This window comes from Ostrinia furnacalis, unplaced genomic scaffold (genome assembly GCF_004193835.3).
Source record: "Ostrinia furnacalis isolate ACB-3 unplaced genomic scaffold, ASM419383v2 OfSCF0998, whole genome shotgun sequence".
Taxonomy (NCBI): Eukaryota; Metazoa; Arthropoda; class Insecta; order Lepidoptera; family Crambidae; genus Ostrinia; species Ostrinia furnacalis.
The window spans coordinates 1,931-15,215 of NW_021131237.1; the positions used below are offsets into that span (position 1 = coordinate 1,931).

At 35.5% G+C, this 13,285-nt stretch overlaps 1 protein-coding gene across 1 annotated transcript; it reads right to left on the reverse strand.

Annotated features, from left to right (window-relative positions):
- Window positions 1–272: 272 nt before the first annotated feature.
- LOC114350881 (alpha-N-acetylgalactosaminidase) lies at window positions 273–12,185 on the reverse strand. The gene is made up of 9 exons (XM_028301835.1): window positions 11,914–12,185; window positions 7,273–7,447; window positions 6,516–6,690; window positions 5,042–5,139; window positions 3,745–3,906; window positions 2,454–2,648; window positions 1,815–1,979; window positions 836–908; window positions 273–732 (listed from the first exon to the last, which is right to left on the reverse strand). The coding sequence occupies exons 1-9, from the start codon at window positions 12,075–12,077 to the stop codon at window positions 701–703; spliced, it is 1,239 nt and encodes a 412-aa protein (XP_028157636.1). The 5' UTR covers window positions 12,078–12,185; the 3' UTR covers window positions 273–700.
- Between the last annotated feature and the right edge of the window lie 1,100 nt (window positions 12,186–13,285).

A 13,285-nucleotide genomic window follows, 5' to 3' on the forward strand; every position in this document is an offset into this window, starting at 1 on the left:
TTATTGGTCGTAGTAAAAATATAGTAAAATGCGTAACCAATTAGAGACGGGGTGACCACGTGACCGGAGCGATGCGCTTACGCTAAAATTTCTACAAAGTGGTCAGGCGGAAGAGTCCCCGATAGTACCTATTGCTTGAACTATATTTAGTAATTACATGCATAAAATAAGGTAATTTGCAGGCTGTGAGATATCCTCTGGACGGGATAAACTCAAATAATACAAAAAGATTCAGTTAAAAGTTTATTAAACGATTTTCAATAAATACTTATCTAATATCACAAGTATTGTGAGCAATATCGTGCAAAATATGCACTATTTACATTAAAAATAAGATCTTTTATTAAGTACGGGTGTACTAAACAAAACAAGATTATCTATAGATTTTGAATCTTATGTTATAGATCTAAAGTTCCAAAACTTTTGTAGAAATAAATCGCTTCAAGTTAGGTAAGACGGACGGACAGAAATATAGGCCAATTTTATAAACTTGATATTGTTTCAGATAATTAACTGACATATAACGTTACCTAACCAATAAAGGTATTTATCTTCCAGATATCTCTATCCAAGGCACATGAGATCAAACGTAAAACTTTATCTGACAGATAAGTTCCAGTTAAGCTATAAAGGCATTTATCATCAAGGGAAACAGGCAGTTTAATTTGACTATTTATAAATAATACTCGTTTAAAAAATCTTACAGTGGGAAAAATGTGTACATAATCACATCTGAAACAAAAATATTTTTAATCAGAAATTTTAAAGACAAAAGTCATAAATTATGTAAAAAAAAACAACATTCCATGACCTATTTTAAAGAAAAAAATCTTACCATCAGGTGGCACTGTGACTTCAATTGGCTCGTGAAAAGTTACGTTCTTTATGAAATCCCTTGAAAATATATCCTGGAACAAACAAAATTTTCATTTCGAAGATTTCGTTTGAGAACTTATTTCAAACTAAGAGAAAATGGCTTAAATGGGAATAGAATCAAAGACCATTCGCTTGCTGGGCTTTTTTATACAGGGTGTTTGGCGGAAGGTTAGACAAACTTCGTGGGTGTATAAGTAAGGTCATTTTAAGAATATAAGTTCGTCCATTCGACCCTAAGTGAGCTACTTTTTTTTAAATTGATATTTTTGATTTTGTTTAATTTTTTCCAAAATTTGACCTAAAAACTGCTTAATTTTTTTTTCTCGCGTGTTTTAAACCGCTTTTATTATTTGATATTAATATCTAATATGTCTGAAGTCAAATAAAATAAATTTCAGATCCAGATTATGATTGGATAGCTAGTTACGAGCCGCCAAAGTTTAATAAAAATACAAACCACGATAAAAAAATCAACTTTGAATTCGATAAAAAAAAAATTAAAGGTGATAGTGGATTGCCAATGATTTTAAAAACATCTCTATCTTCTCTTCTTTCCAATGATTATCACATGTAGTACCTAATTAGATGTTGGAATTCGTCAAAAATTCGAAGTTTATGGGAGAAAATGGGATAATAATACAAAAATTATATCCATCCATAGATTATAATTATCAAATCTTTATGGTCACCAGGGGGCGTAGTGTGAGTTTACGTCAAACGCATTCGATTACGACTGCGTAAAAAAGTGACATTAAATGTATGACGGTTTGTACAGCGCCCCTAGCGGAAACTTTCAAGAACTAAAATCTTCATATATTTTTTACGCGCTCGCTAGTTACGTTAGATGTAAACTCACACTAAGCCCTCAGCTCACAGACTCAAAAGCTATTAAAATTGATTCAAGCAGCAAATTAAAAACTATGTACCTAAAGACTTACCATCACTGTATAACCATCTTTAGAATCCGTGCCATATATCTTGGGGAAGAAATAAATCAAATGAGGTTGACTATCCACATTGACTATAGCGAATGAGTAGCTATGGAACTTGTTTCCTTTCATCGGTAGATGGCGCTTTACCCATAAAGTCACGCTTTCTTGTAGCTGAAATTAATTATTACAATTTTGTTCAAAACCCAGAGCTCTTAGAATAAATAAGGTATAACAAAACAAAAAGCTACTAAAGGATTTTTAATTTAAAAACTACACAAATTGTAATAAGCGACAGCTAAAGGAAGGTTGGTAACATAATTAAAAGAATGGCTTTTGCCCGCGTCTTTTTCAAAACTGAGATAAAAACTACACTATGTTTTTTCCTCGGTCTCAAAAAATTACAATTATTCATTTACGAATAGTATCATTTAAGGTCACAATAATGACGGTTTTTGTAAGAATTCGTAGGCCAATTGTGACTATCTAACACTTAAACAATTTTTTACAAATTAAAAGACACATTTTTATTAGATATCAAATTTTCAATTGACTAAACATATTCACTTTGACGATATTTAACCCTTAAGTTTCTGTTCATTAATAACAAAAAAAAACAACTAAATAATTTGAAAAGTATCAACTCACCTTATGCGGCCTAGCCATTACGCCCAATGGGTCTTGTCCCACCGCCATAAGGTCGAGATTCTGGAGCAGTTTCTTCTCGTATGCCGTTATTTTGGTCATATCACAGCTGAGCAATAAAGGAGCGGAGAGCATCACGTATACTGCTATCTGCACCCGGCTTTGACTCTCTGTTAGTGTGTCTGTGCCGAATATTAGCTGAAAAGTATGAGTATGTAACGTTCTTTTTACTGTCATCAACTGTCCATACAAACTTTTTAAACACTAGTACAGCGAATGACCGTGACAGGTTTGTTATGTCATGACACCCATCCCGCACTCCTATCCTATACCACAGAAACCTAATCGGTTTGTTTAGTAGATTGTTGATTAGGTTTAGCATACTACAGAGTATCGGGATATACATTTTTTTCTTTATCTTACCGCCTCTGTAGTCTAGTGGTAAGACCACCTGCTTCAGACCCAGAGGTTCTGGGTTCCATTCCTAGTGGGGACATTTTTTTCTGTTCTGTTTGGATAGGACTTGTTCTAAGTCCGCCTGGATAGCTACCACCATATTACCAAGTCTGTCGCCATAAGCACAATGTCAACAGCATTGTGTTCATTGGCATTGCCAGTTTCACTATGGTTGAGTATTCCGGGTGAAGCTGTGTGAAATTGAGTATTCCGGGTGAAAGTGAGATGCATAGTTTCCTCATTGAGGAAAATAAATACCATAACGTAGAATGGGCAGGCCCCCACTAGGTGTACCGACGATCTGGTGAAGGTCGCGGGAAGTGCCTGGATTCGGGCAGCACAGAACCGGTCATTGTGGAAATCCTTAGGGGAGGCCTTTGTCCAGCAGTGGACATCATTTGGCTGAAACGAACGAACCATTGTGGGAGGCCTATGTTCAGCAGTGGACGTCCTGTGGCTGAAATGATGGTGATAATGAACCTTACCATATCCAGGACCGTTCCATTTCTCAGCACAGCACAGCTCAGCACTTCGAATTTGTCTTCCCAATGGGGGCAGATTTCTGTTCGGTTTTGCTAGTGGTAGGGCTTGTTCTAAGTCCGTTCGGCTAGCTAAAGCCTGGTCTGTGAGCGCGTAGAATTTTGTCCAATGACCCCAAGCTACCCATCCTTATCGCTCGCGCGTAATTATATTACTGTCGCGACTGTGCGACGGGCGCCCGCAGTGAGTGTGCGAGCGCGATAGCAACATAATTACGCGCGAGCGATAAGGATGGGTAGCTTGGGGTCATTGGACAAAATTCTACGTGCTCACGGACCAGGCTTTACCACAATCTTACCATATCCGGGTCGTTCCATTTCCCCGGCCCGTGGTGTCGGCTCAGCTCTTCGTATTCGTCCTCGAAGTGCTTGAAGATCATCTTCAGAGCCGGCCAGTACAGCTGCACGTCGTGGTAATTACGCCACATGTTGCAATGCTGGGATATCGCTTCGAAGTCTGGCTGGAAAAGGAATTAATTTTCATTATTTACTAGCTGACCCGGCGAACTTTGTTCCGCCTTAATGGCAATAAATAAGCGGGACAGAAAAAAAGGGAACGGGATAAAAAGTATCCTATGTCCTTCTCCTGGCTCTAAACTACCTCCCTGCCAATTTTCAGCTAAATCGGTTCAGCCGTTCTTGACTTATAAGTGGAGTAACTAACACGACTTTCTTTTATATAATAGATATAGATTTATAGAAACCAACAGCGATACTTTGAAAATGTTAGTCATCATAATTTCAGCTACAGGACGTCCACTGCTGAACATAGACCTCCCCCAATGATTTCCATATCGCCCGGTTGGTAGCGGCCTGCATCCAGCGCTTTTCTGCAACCTTTATGTGGTCGTCGGTCCACCTTGTGGGTGGACGTCCCACGCTGCGTTTTCCGGTACGCGGCCTCCATTCCAGAACCTTGCTGCCCCATCGGCCGTCAGTTCTGCGTACTATGTGCCCTGCCCATTGCCACTTCTTGCTAATCCGTCGGGCTATGTCAGCAACTTTAGTTCGTTTACGGATCTCCTCATTTCTGATTCGATCTTGTAAAGCAACATTGAGCGTAGAACTATTCTCTTCATAGAACGCTGTGCAACTTTGAGCTTATTAGGGCTACCGCTAGCGAGCGCGTCAAAAAATCTATGAAGAATCTATGAAGTCCTTAAAAGTATCTGGCATTCTATCATGCTATTTTTACGCAGTCTCTACTCTGTAGGATGACGTTTAATGTAAACTCGCACTAATCACTAAGCACACAGATATTCGTTTCTTCATATCTCGCACTTTAACCTTGGCATTATAAAATCGTCTAGTGCTTTTAATAATATCTCTAAAAATACCTAAGATACAGGTTTTGAAATAGCCTCATTTAACATTTACCATTTTATTAACATACAATCAAAAATTAGCTAGCAATAATAACGGTGTGTTACTAAAATTTGATAAGGGCTTCTTTCACCATCTCCGAGTAAAGTTCCAATTAGTTATTTCCTGATTACCACTACTTAGCAAGTAAAATAAGAAGTAAGAAATTCGATAAATTGCTACTTGACACTCGGAGATGGTGACCAAGGGTCCTTAAAAATTAGAAATACTTACAACTTTGGAGTGAATATACTGGATATAGTATGGCCAACTACAGGAATACACCATCGGTCTGCCTGTGTCGTTCAATTGGCTGCCAAGCTTGATATACGCTGTTAAAAACAAATGAATGAATAAAATGTTGCCAAGCTAAGGCAAGGCCTTCAAGCTGCGACTGCACAGTGAACTGCAGAGTTCTATGGACGCACATACACGAACCGCTCGAGCAGTTGTAACTGATTCGGGCGGTCGACAGCACGGTGAATTTTCATCGTGCGGTCAAGCAGTCCCAGCCATACACTGACTGCTCGAGCTGTCGACAGCTCTCGCGTAGTTACCTCCACCCACTTTCTTCATTCCACGGCGCGCGCGTAATTTGTTGAGCATTTAATACCAACTGCTCGAGCAGTTATCACTGGCAGCTTCGAGCTGTTGACTCTTGACTACAAGAGCGGTCCGTGTATGTTGATCACTGACTAACTGCTCGAGCTGTCCGTGTATGGCGGGCCTAAGTCCTTTACAATATTTTTCCTAAAGCTATACTACTAACTTAGATAAAAAAAAAACATTAAAAACACACATCTAAATTATATTACAAAAAACATAACCCTCTTTCTGGCGAAATCAGGTAAAAACTAAAATAAGAAACAAAATATCATTATCAATAAAAAAAAATACATGATACGTAGACATTATTGTTTACGAGTGACAAACTGAATTTAACATCACTGTTGTTTTTGCATTTCAATCAGGGTTCGAAAATATCCGATNGAGGATGTGAATTTTTTTGAGAATTTGATATTGGTCCTGTAAGAAAAGTAGTTGTATTTCAGTAGTAGAATCAACCCTTCTTGTTTCATCAGCAAGAGTAACTATAAAAACGCCCTGTAGGTAGGTATTATTAAGCTGAAGAGTTTGTTTAGTGTCAAAGACTGTCAAACAGTGTAACTTAAATTGGCATATTATGATAATGAACATAAAAACTTAAATAAATATGTATGTTAATATTTTTTCTATTTATTTATTTTCCCAAAGCTTCACAGTGACAGCTGAAACAGCAATACTGTTGTAAAACTAAACTTGGAACAAACTGTTACAAATATTTTACAAATTAAAATAAAACCGCATGTTGCTTTACTTTCTCGTATAGGTAACAGGGTTCGAAAATATCCGATATTTATGATATATATCCGATATATATCGGATATATATCATAAATATCAGATTTTTATGATATTTATAAGATATATATCTGATATATATCATAAGGATATTTTCGAACCCTAGGTTCGAAAATATCCGATATATATCCGATATTTATGATATATATCCGATATATATCGGATATATATCATAATATCAGATATATATCCGATATATATCGGATATATATCATAAGGATATTTTCGAACCCTGATAGGTAATAAATGTAATTAATNGATTTCAATATAGGCAAACACCACCATCAAACCAGTCTGCTACCACATACCATTATTCAGGACATCTTCTCCAACGAAGCATCCGTCCACCTTCAGGTAATCGACTCCCCAGTCCGCAAAGGTCTTGGCATCGGTCCTGAAGTGGCCGAAGGAACCAGGGTATTGCATGCACGTGACAGTAGCTATGTTGGTGTACATGCCGAACTTTAGACCGCGTGCGTGTATCTGAAATGTTAAGATTTTATTACGCTAGGTTGTAATTGAATTAAAACTGTCCGAATTATTATTATTGACGGGATTGCTGCCATGTACCTTATTCACAAGCCATGTTAGTGACCATGAAAGTATAAAACAATATAATATTGAAATTTTGAAGTGTCAGATCAGTTTCTTCTTGGATCTACGAACAAATGGCTAATAGGTACTCCTTATCCTATTTTTTGTATGATACACAGTGAAATATAATCTTTTCTTAGAAAGTCTGAGCCCATGCTATTTTGGATGAAATAAAATATCTTATTTAAACATTTTAAATCTGTACAAGGAAAAAAGTAAGTTCAAAGAAAACAAAATTAGTCTACTAATACCTAGAATATTAGAGTATAGACAGGTATTGTTGTTTACTTGGGAATGGGAAGTTTTGCTTATTTATAATAAAGTTTTGAACACTCAGACATTAGACTATTATGTTAATAAAATATTATGTCCAAATAGGCGTAAGGTGTTCTCAATAATTATTTGAACAAAAACAATACTGGTGCGAACCAAAAATAATTGAGTAAAACAAGATATTATTATCATACTAACATAATCAGCGATAAATTTCATCCCCCGTGGAAACCGCTTCTTATCTGCGACCAGTCTACCGTTTTCATCACGTTTCCGCTCCGACCAGCAGTCGTCGATGATGATGTACTCGAAACCTGCTTCTTGGTAACCCTCGTTGTAGAACGCATCTACTACGGATAGTATTAGCTTTTCACTGGAAAGAATTTATACAAGGCATTATTTTTCTATTATATTTAGAAAATACAGTGTGTCCCATAAGAAATGAAATATTAGCTGATACATTTTGTATGGGATACCAAATTTTTTTTTGTAGTTCACCAAATGTTTATTGGGAAAAGTTGTTCAGTTTCATGAGTAGAACGCAACCTTAACAGGTCTGACATCGGTAACCAAACATACTGTACATCATGATAAATAGATATTAAGTACTTTTTGTGATGTGTTTACAGATTACAAAGAATTTCTAATATACAGGGCTCGATCCCAAATAAAATTCAATAATGGAAAAAGAAAATAATTTCTAATAAGCCTCTTTAGAAACACAATAGATATAACAGATTTGTGAAATTTGAAAAGATTCATTCAATTTATAACATTTAAATAAGGAGTTTGATAAGTAAAATAGGATTATTGTAGCATAAGCACAGAATAAGTAATAGTACAGGTACAGAAGGATTACTCCGCAAGACGATTTAAATAAATGCGAGTCTTACTGCGACGCGATACAGTGGAATTCAGCTCGCACAGCACTACGTACCTACAATTTTATTCACCTACAAGTTTTGTCTCTTTCTATCGCGTGCCTCTGAACTCTTCTTACGCTGTTAGGGTTGCTGTCTAGTGAAAAAAATAATTAATCTACTTATATGCCATGAGGTACGTACCTCATGACACGTATGNCCTCATTAACAGCACAAGTTACAAATAAATCAAGAAGCTAAATCAGTGATCGCAGTAGGTATACAGCTATGTATACGATACGACGGCACTGGATTTTGTCGTTTAGAAATATTATCTTCAAAACTAGGTAGGTACCTGACTTAGCTTTATGAAAGAAAACGTATTGGCAAAACTACGCATTTTTACATTTATTTAAAATAAAAAGCTTGATTAGTCTTTATTTTATAAAACTAGGTCAGGTACTAGGATATTAAAAAGTATGAAATTAGGTAGGTATGAATTACTAGTAGTGCTACTGTGCTATTTAACACAATGGAATAACGATCATTACTTTGAACATTAAGCACAGTAAAAATATTATTTGAAAATTTGACGTGTTTATTAAAAGTATAGAATTAAGAGATTAAGAATAATACAAATAATTAACCTACATAGACTAAATATTTATACAAATATTTACAAATAAAAAATATACATAGAATGACGTTTACCGCTACAAAATTATTTTAATCAACCCAACAGACTATAGATGACCCATGCTGAACTGTCCCACCAAACTCAATGACAGGAGGGCGCTACCATCGTTCAACTATATGGTTTCCGACATGGCAAAAATCGGAACCAGCGATCCGGTATTGACGGTGGCGCCCCCCTGTCAATGTCATGCATAGGACAGTTCAGTATTTTGGAACTATAGCTATAAATTTAACAAAATATCAGTTTTATCGGAATTAATTAACTGTCGAATCGAGTCACACGATATCATTCGATGACTTTTGTGTTTGCAGTACGATGATACGATTATTTTTACGTTGCGGCAATCACTAAAATTCGCTAAAATGACACTAATGACGTTAAAAAAGTGGCACGCTCGTCTTCACAGATATGTATTAGAGTAGATACAGCAAGTTGATCGTCAAAGCGTGCCATTCCGATATGTCCAAATGGACATACATGGTCGAGTGATGTTCATGTAATCCGATTACAACAATCGATTACACGATGATTTTACGAGGACAGTAGTACGAACACGGTAGAAAGAAAAATATATTTACGGATTCAGAATTGTAATTAACAGCACAAGTTACAAATAATTAATTATAATAAAGTAGCAGTAGAAGAAGTATAAAGTAGCATTGTTTTTAATACATATCCTGTACTCTTAAGAGTTAAAACCATGGTCCGTGTATGTGGTGCACTCATACCGATCACAAGGAACCGTACTTACTTTTATAACAATAAGACACACACTGATCCATGTATGTATTCATGCACTTGACCAATTTTTGTCTTGAAACGCTGGTAGGGTAAAAAAAATAATGAGATTTGACGATTTGTAAGAATTAATTTATTTAAAAAGCTAATAAAGATGTTTTTGGTTTTGTATTTAACAAATTATCAGTTTTATCGGAATTAATTAATTGTCGAATCGAGTCACACGATATCTTTCGATGACTTTGCGAATGCAGTACGATGATACGATTATTTTTACGTTGCGGCAATCACTAAAATTCGCTAAAATGACACTAATGACGTTTAAAAAGGGGACAATATTATTTGATCCTCTAAAAACTAATTGATCTTTTTTGTATGTGCACTTTTAAAAATAAATGATGTTTTTTATTATATTTTATCTTTATATTAATTATTGGGTCTATATTAGTTGATCTAGGGATAAATTATGAATGATCTTCATTAAAGGTAACATAATATTCATATTCAATATACTCTTTTAATATTTGGTAAACAAAAATAACATTTGATCCTCTTTTTTAGTTATTGATCTTTAATTTTGTTAATTTGATGATTTTTATATCAAGTTTGCCTTTTATAATTTATGAAAATATCAAATTAGCCCGTAATCCTGAATCCTGATACATAAAGTTAGCCTATTAATTTAACACAGGTACGACTGTACTCAGTGTTGCACTATCAAATGCAATTGATGCGCCTCTATGCCAGGGTTTTTATGTTCCTGGTCAGGCTATACCATAACATAATTATTTTGAAGATTATTTGATATAGACAAAAAATAATTTATACAAATCGAATTATTTAAAAAAGTATCACAATATTGAATATTTGGTGCTCATTTCTTTTATTTTTGAGGACTAACAAGTAACGATCAGATATAATTTTTACATCTCAAATTATTTTTGCGTAGTTCAAAAGAGGCTAAAATATCGATCGATTTTATTTATTTTATGTCTCAAAGAAAGAGGATCAATCATTAAAATAGATGACCATTTAGATTTTTTTATTTGCCGTTTTTGCTAATTTAAAAAGATCATTTAAATACATGCCTTTAAAAAGTGGCACGCTCGGCTTCATATAGATGAACCACGCTGAACTGTCCCACCAAACTCAATGACAGGGGGGCGCTACCATCGTTCAACTATATGGTTTCCAACATGGCTAAAATCTGAACCAGCGATCCGGTATTGACGGTGTGGCGCCCCACTGTCAATGTCATCGACAGGACAGTCCAGTATTTTGGAACCACAGATATGGATTAGAGTAGATACAGCAAGTTGCTCCTCAAAGCGTGTCATTCCGATATGTCCAAATGGACATACATGGTCGAGTGATGTTCATGTAATCCGATTGCAATAATCGGTTACGATGATTTTACGAGGACAGTAGTACGAACACGGTAGAAAGAAGAAATTATTTACGGATTGAGAATTGTAAATAACAGCACAAGTAATAAATAATTAATAAGAATAAAGTAGCAGTAGAAGAATTTATAAAACAAGTTAGATCAGTGATCGCGGAAGACAGAGTGCACTGTTTAACATCGAAATTATACAAATCAAGAAGTTAGGTCAGTGATCGCAGTATACGTCTATGTATACGACGGCACTGGATTTTGTCGTTTAGAAATATCTTCAAAACTAGGTACCTACCTGTTATTAGCTTTATGAAACAAAACGTATTGGCAAAACTACGCATTTACATTTATTAAAAACGGCATGTATTTAAATGATCTTTTTAAATTAGCAAAAACGGCAAATAAAAAAATCTATTTGGTCATCTATTTTAATGATTGATCCTCTTTCTTTGAGACATAAAATAAATAAAATCGATCCATATTTTAACCTCTTTTGAACTACGCAAAAAAAATTTGAGATGTAAAAATTATATCTGATCGTTACTTGTTGGTCCTCAAAAATAAAAGAAATGAGCACCAAATATTCAATATTGTGATACTTTTTTAAATAATTCGATTTGTATAAATTATTTTTTGTCTACATATATCAAATAATCTTCAAAATAATTATGTTATGGTACTTATTTTTATTAAGTTGTAGTCAAAGGATGGAAACTATTTAAAGGCACTTGATGTTCAAAGATTTTTTTTTATTAAAAAAACATACTTAACACGTTCACACTGTGTTATCGGGTCGAATTGANCCAATTATCGGATGTACCGCGCGGAGTGAGCCAGGCCTGGCATAAGGCTTTAACTAGGAGCACGACGTAGTGTGGGCAGGCCTCTCACTAGGTGGACCGACGGTCTGGTGAAGGTCGCGGGAGGTGCCTGGATGCGGGCGGCGCAGGACCGGTCTTTGTGAAAATCCTTGGGGAGGCCTTTGTCCAGCAGTGGACGTCATTCGGCTGAAACGAGCGGACGAATGCTTTAACTATAAAGAATTCTTTGCCCAAATAATAGTAAAAGGAAGTTTAGTCAATGCCAGCAAGAGAGGTAATGATTGTTTACAAACAAGATCATTCTTAAAATAGGTTATGTTTTCTTACTCCAAACATTTTTCCGGCAGCTCCTCGCAATGATCTCCGCACATATAATACCCCCAAGACATCCACCCCATAGGAGGCGTACGAGCCAGCCCGTTATCCAATAACTTCACATTATTCGGCAAAAAAATAAAGAAAAACACGCAACAGAAACACAAACGTAACATTTTGCACAGTCATTAAACGATGAAAGTTTAATCGCTACAACTGAAAATCAATTAAAAAACTAATTAAAAACGGGTAAAAACTAATAAAAATAAACGTTTGTTTACAAATTTTGCGGCTGATGAAGAAAATTGACAACTTGACAAGTTGACTGCCACAGATATGGATAGATGCAGCATGTGTCAAAAATTGTATGAAGCCGAGCGTGCCCAGAGCCCCGATTACGGTAACTTTTATAACGTCTACAATCCAGACGCGTTTCTGATTCTGCGATACGATTGGTCAAAACAGCTGACGTACGCTGTTGAACGACCAATCGTATCGCAGAATCGAGAAGCGTGTCTGGATTGTTGACGGTAAAAAATACCGTAATCGGGGCTCAGATCTGTAGCTTCATGAGCACAGATATGGATTAGAGTAGATACAGCAAGTTGATCGTCAAAGCGTGCCATTCCGATATGTCCAAATGGACATACATGGTCGAGTGATGTTCATGTAGTCCGATTACAACAATCGGTTACGATGATTTTACGAGGACAGTAGTACGAACACGGTAGAAAGAAGAAATTATTTACGGATTGAGAATTGTATTTAACAGCACAAGTAACAAATAATTAATTAGAATAAAGTAGAAGAAGTATAAAGTGGCATTGTTTTTAATACATATCCTGCGATGTACTCTTAAGAGTTAAAACCATGGTCCCTGTATGTGGTGCACTCATACCGATCCCAAGGAACCGTACTTACTCATAACAATAAGACACACACTGATCCATGTATTCATGCACTTGTCAATTATGTCTTGAAACGCTGGTAGGGTAAAAAAAATAACGAGATTTGACTATATGTAAGAATTAATTTATTTTAAAAAGGTAAATAAAGATGTTTTTGGTTTTGTATTTAATTTTAACAAACTATCAGTTTTATCGGAATTAATTAATTGTCGAATCGAGTCACACGATATCTTTCGATGACTTTGCGAATGCAGTACGTTTTTTACCACATTGAATTTTGTCGTTTAGAAATATCTTCAAAACTAGGTACCTGACTTAGCTTTATGAAACAAAACGTATTGGCAAAACTACGCATTTTTACATTTATTAAAAATAAAAAGCTTGAGTAAATAATCTTTATTTTATGAATTACTAGTAGTACTATTTAACATAATGGAATAACGATCATTACTTTCATAAACATTAGGCACAACAAA

Excerpts from the sequence above, each read along its gene's own strand:
- LOC114350881 (XM_028301835.1), bottom strand. The coding sequence starts at position 12,077 with ATGTTACGTTTGTGTTTCTGTTGCGTGTTTTTCTTTATTTTTTTGCCG. Across the intron at positions 7,448-11,913 it reads CTGCCGGAAAAATGTTTGGA|TGAAAAGCTAATACTATCCG; the intron begins GTAAGAAAACAT and ends AATTCTTTCCAG. Across the intron at positions 909-1,814 it reads AAGATGGTTATACAGTGATG|GATATATTTTCAAGGGATTT; the intron begins GTAAGTCTTTAG and ends TGTTTGTTCCAG.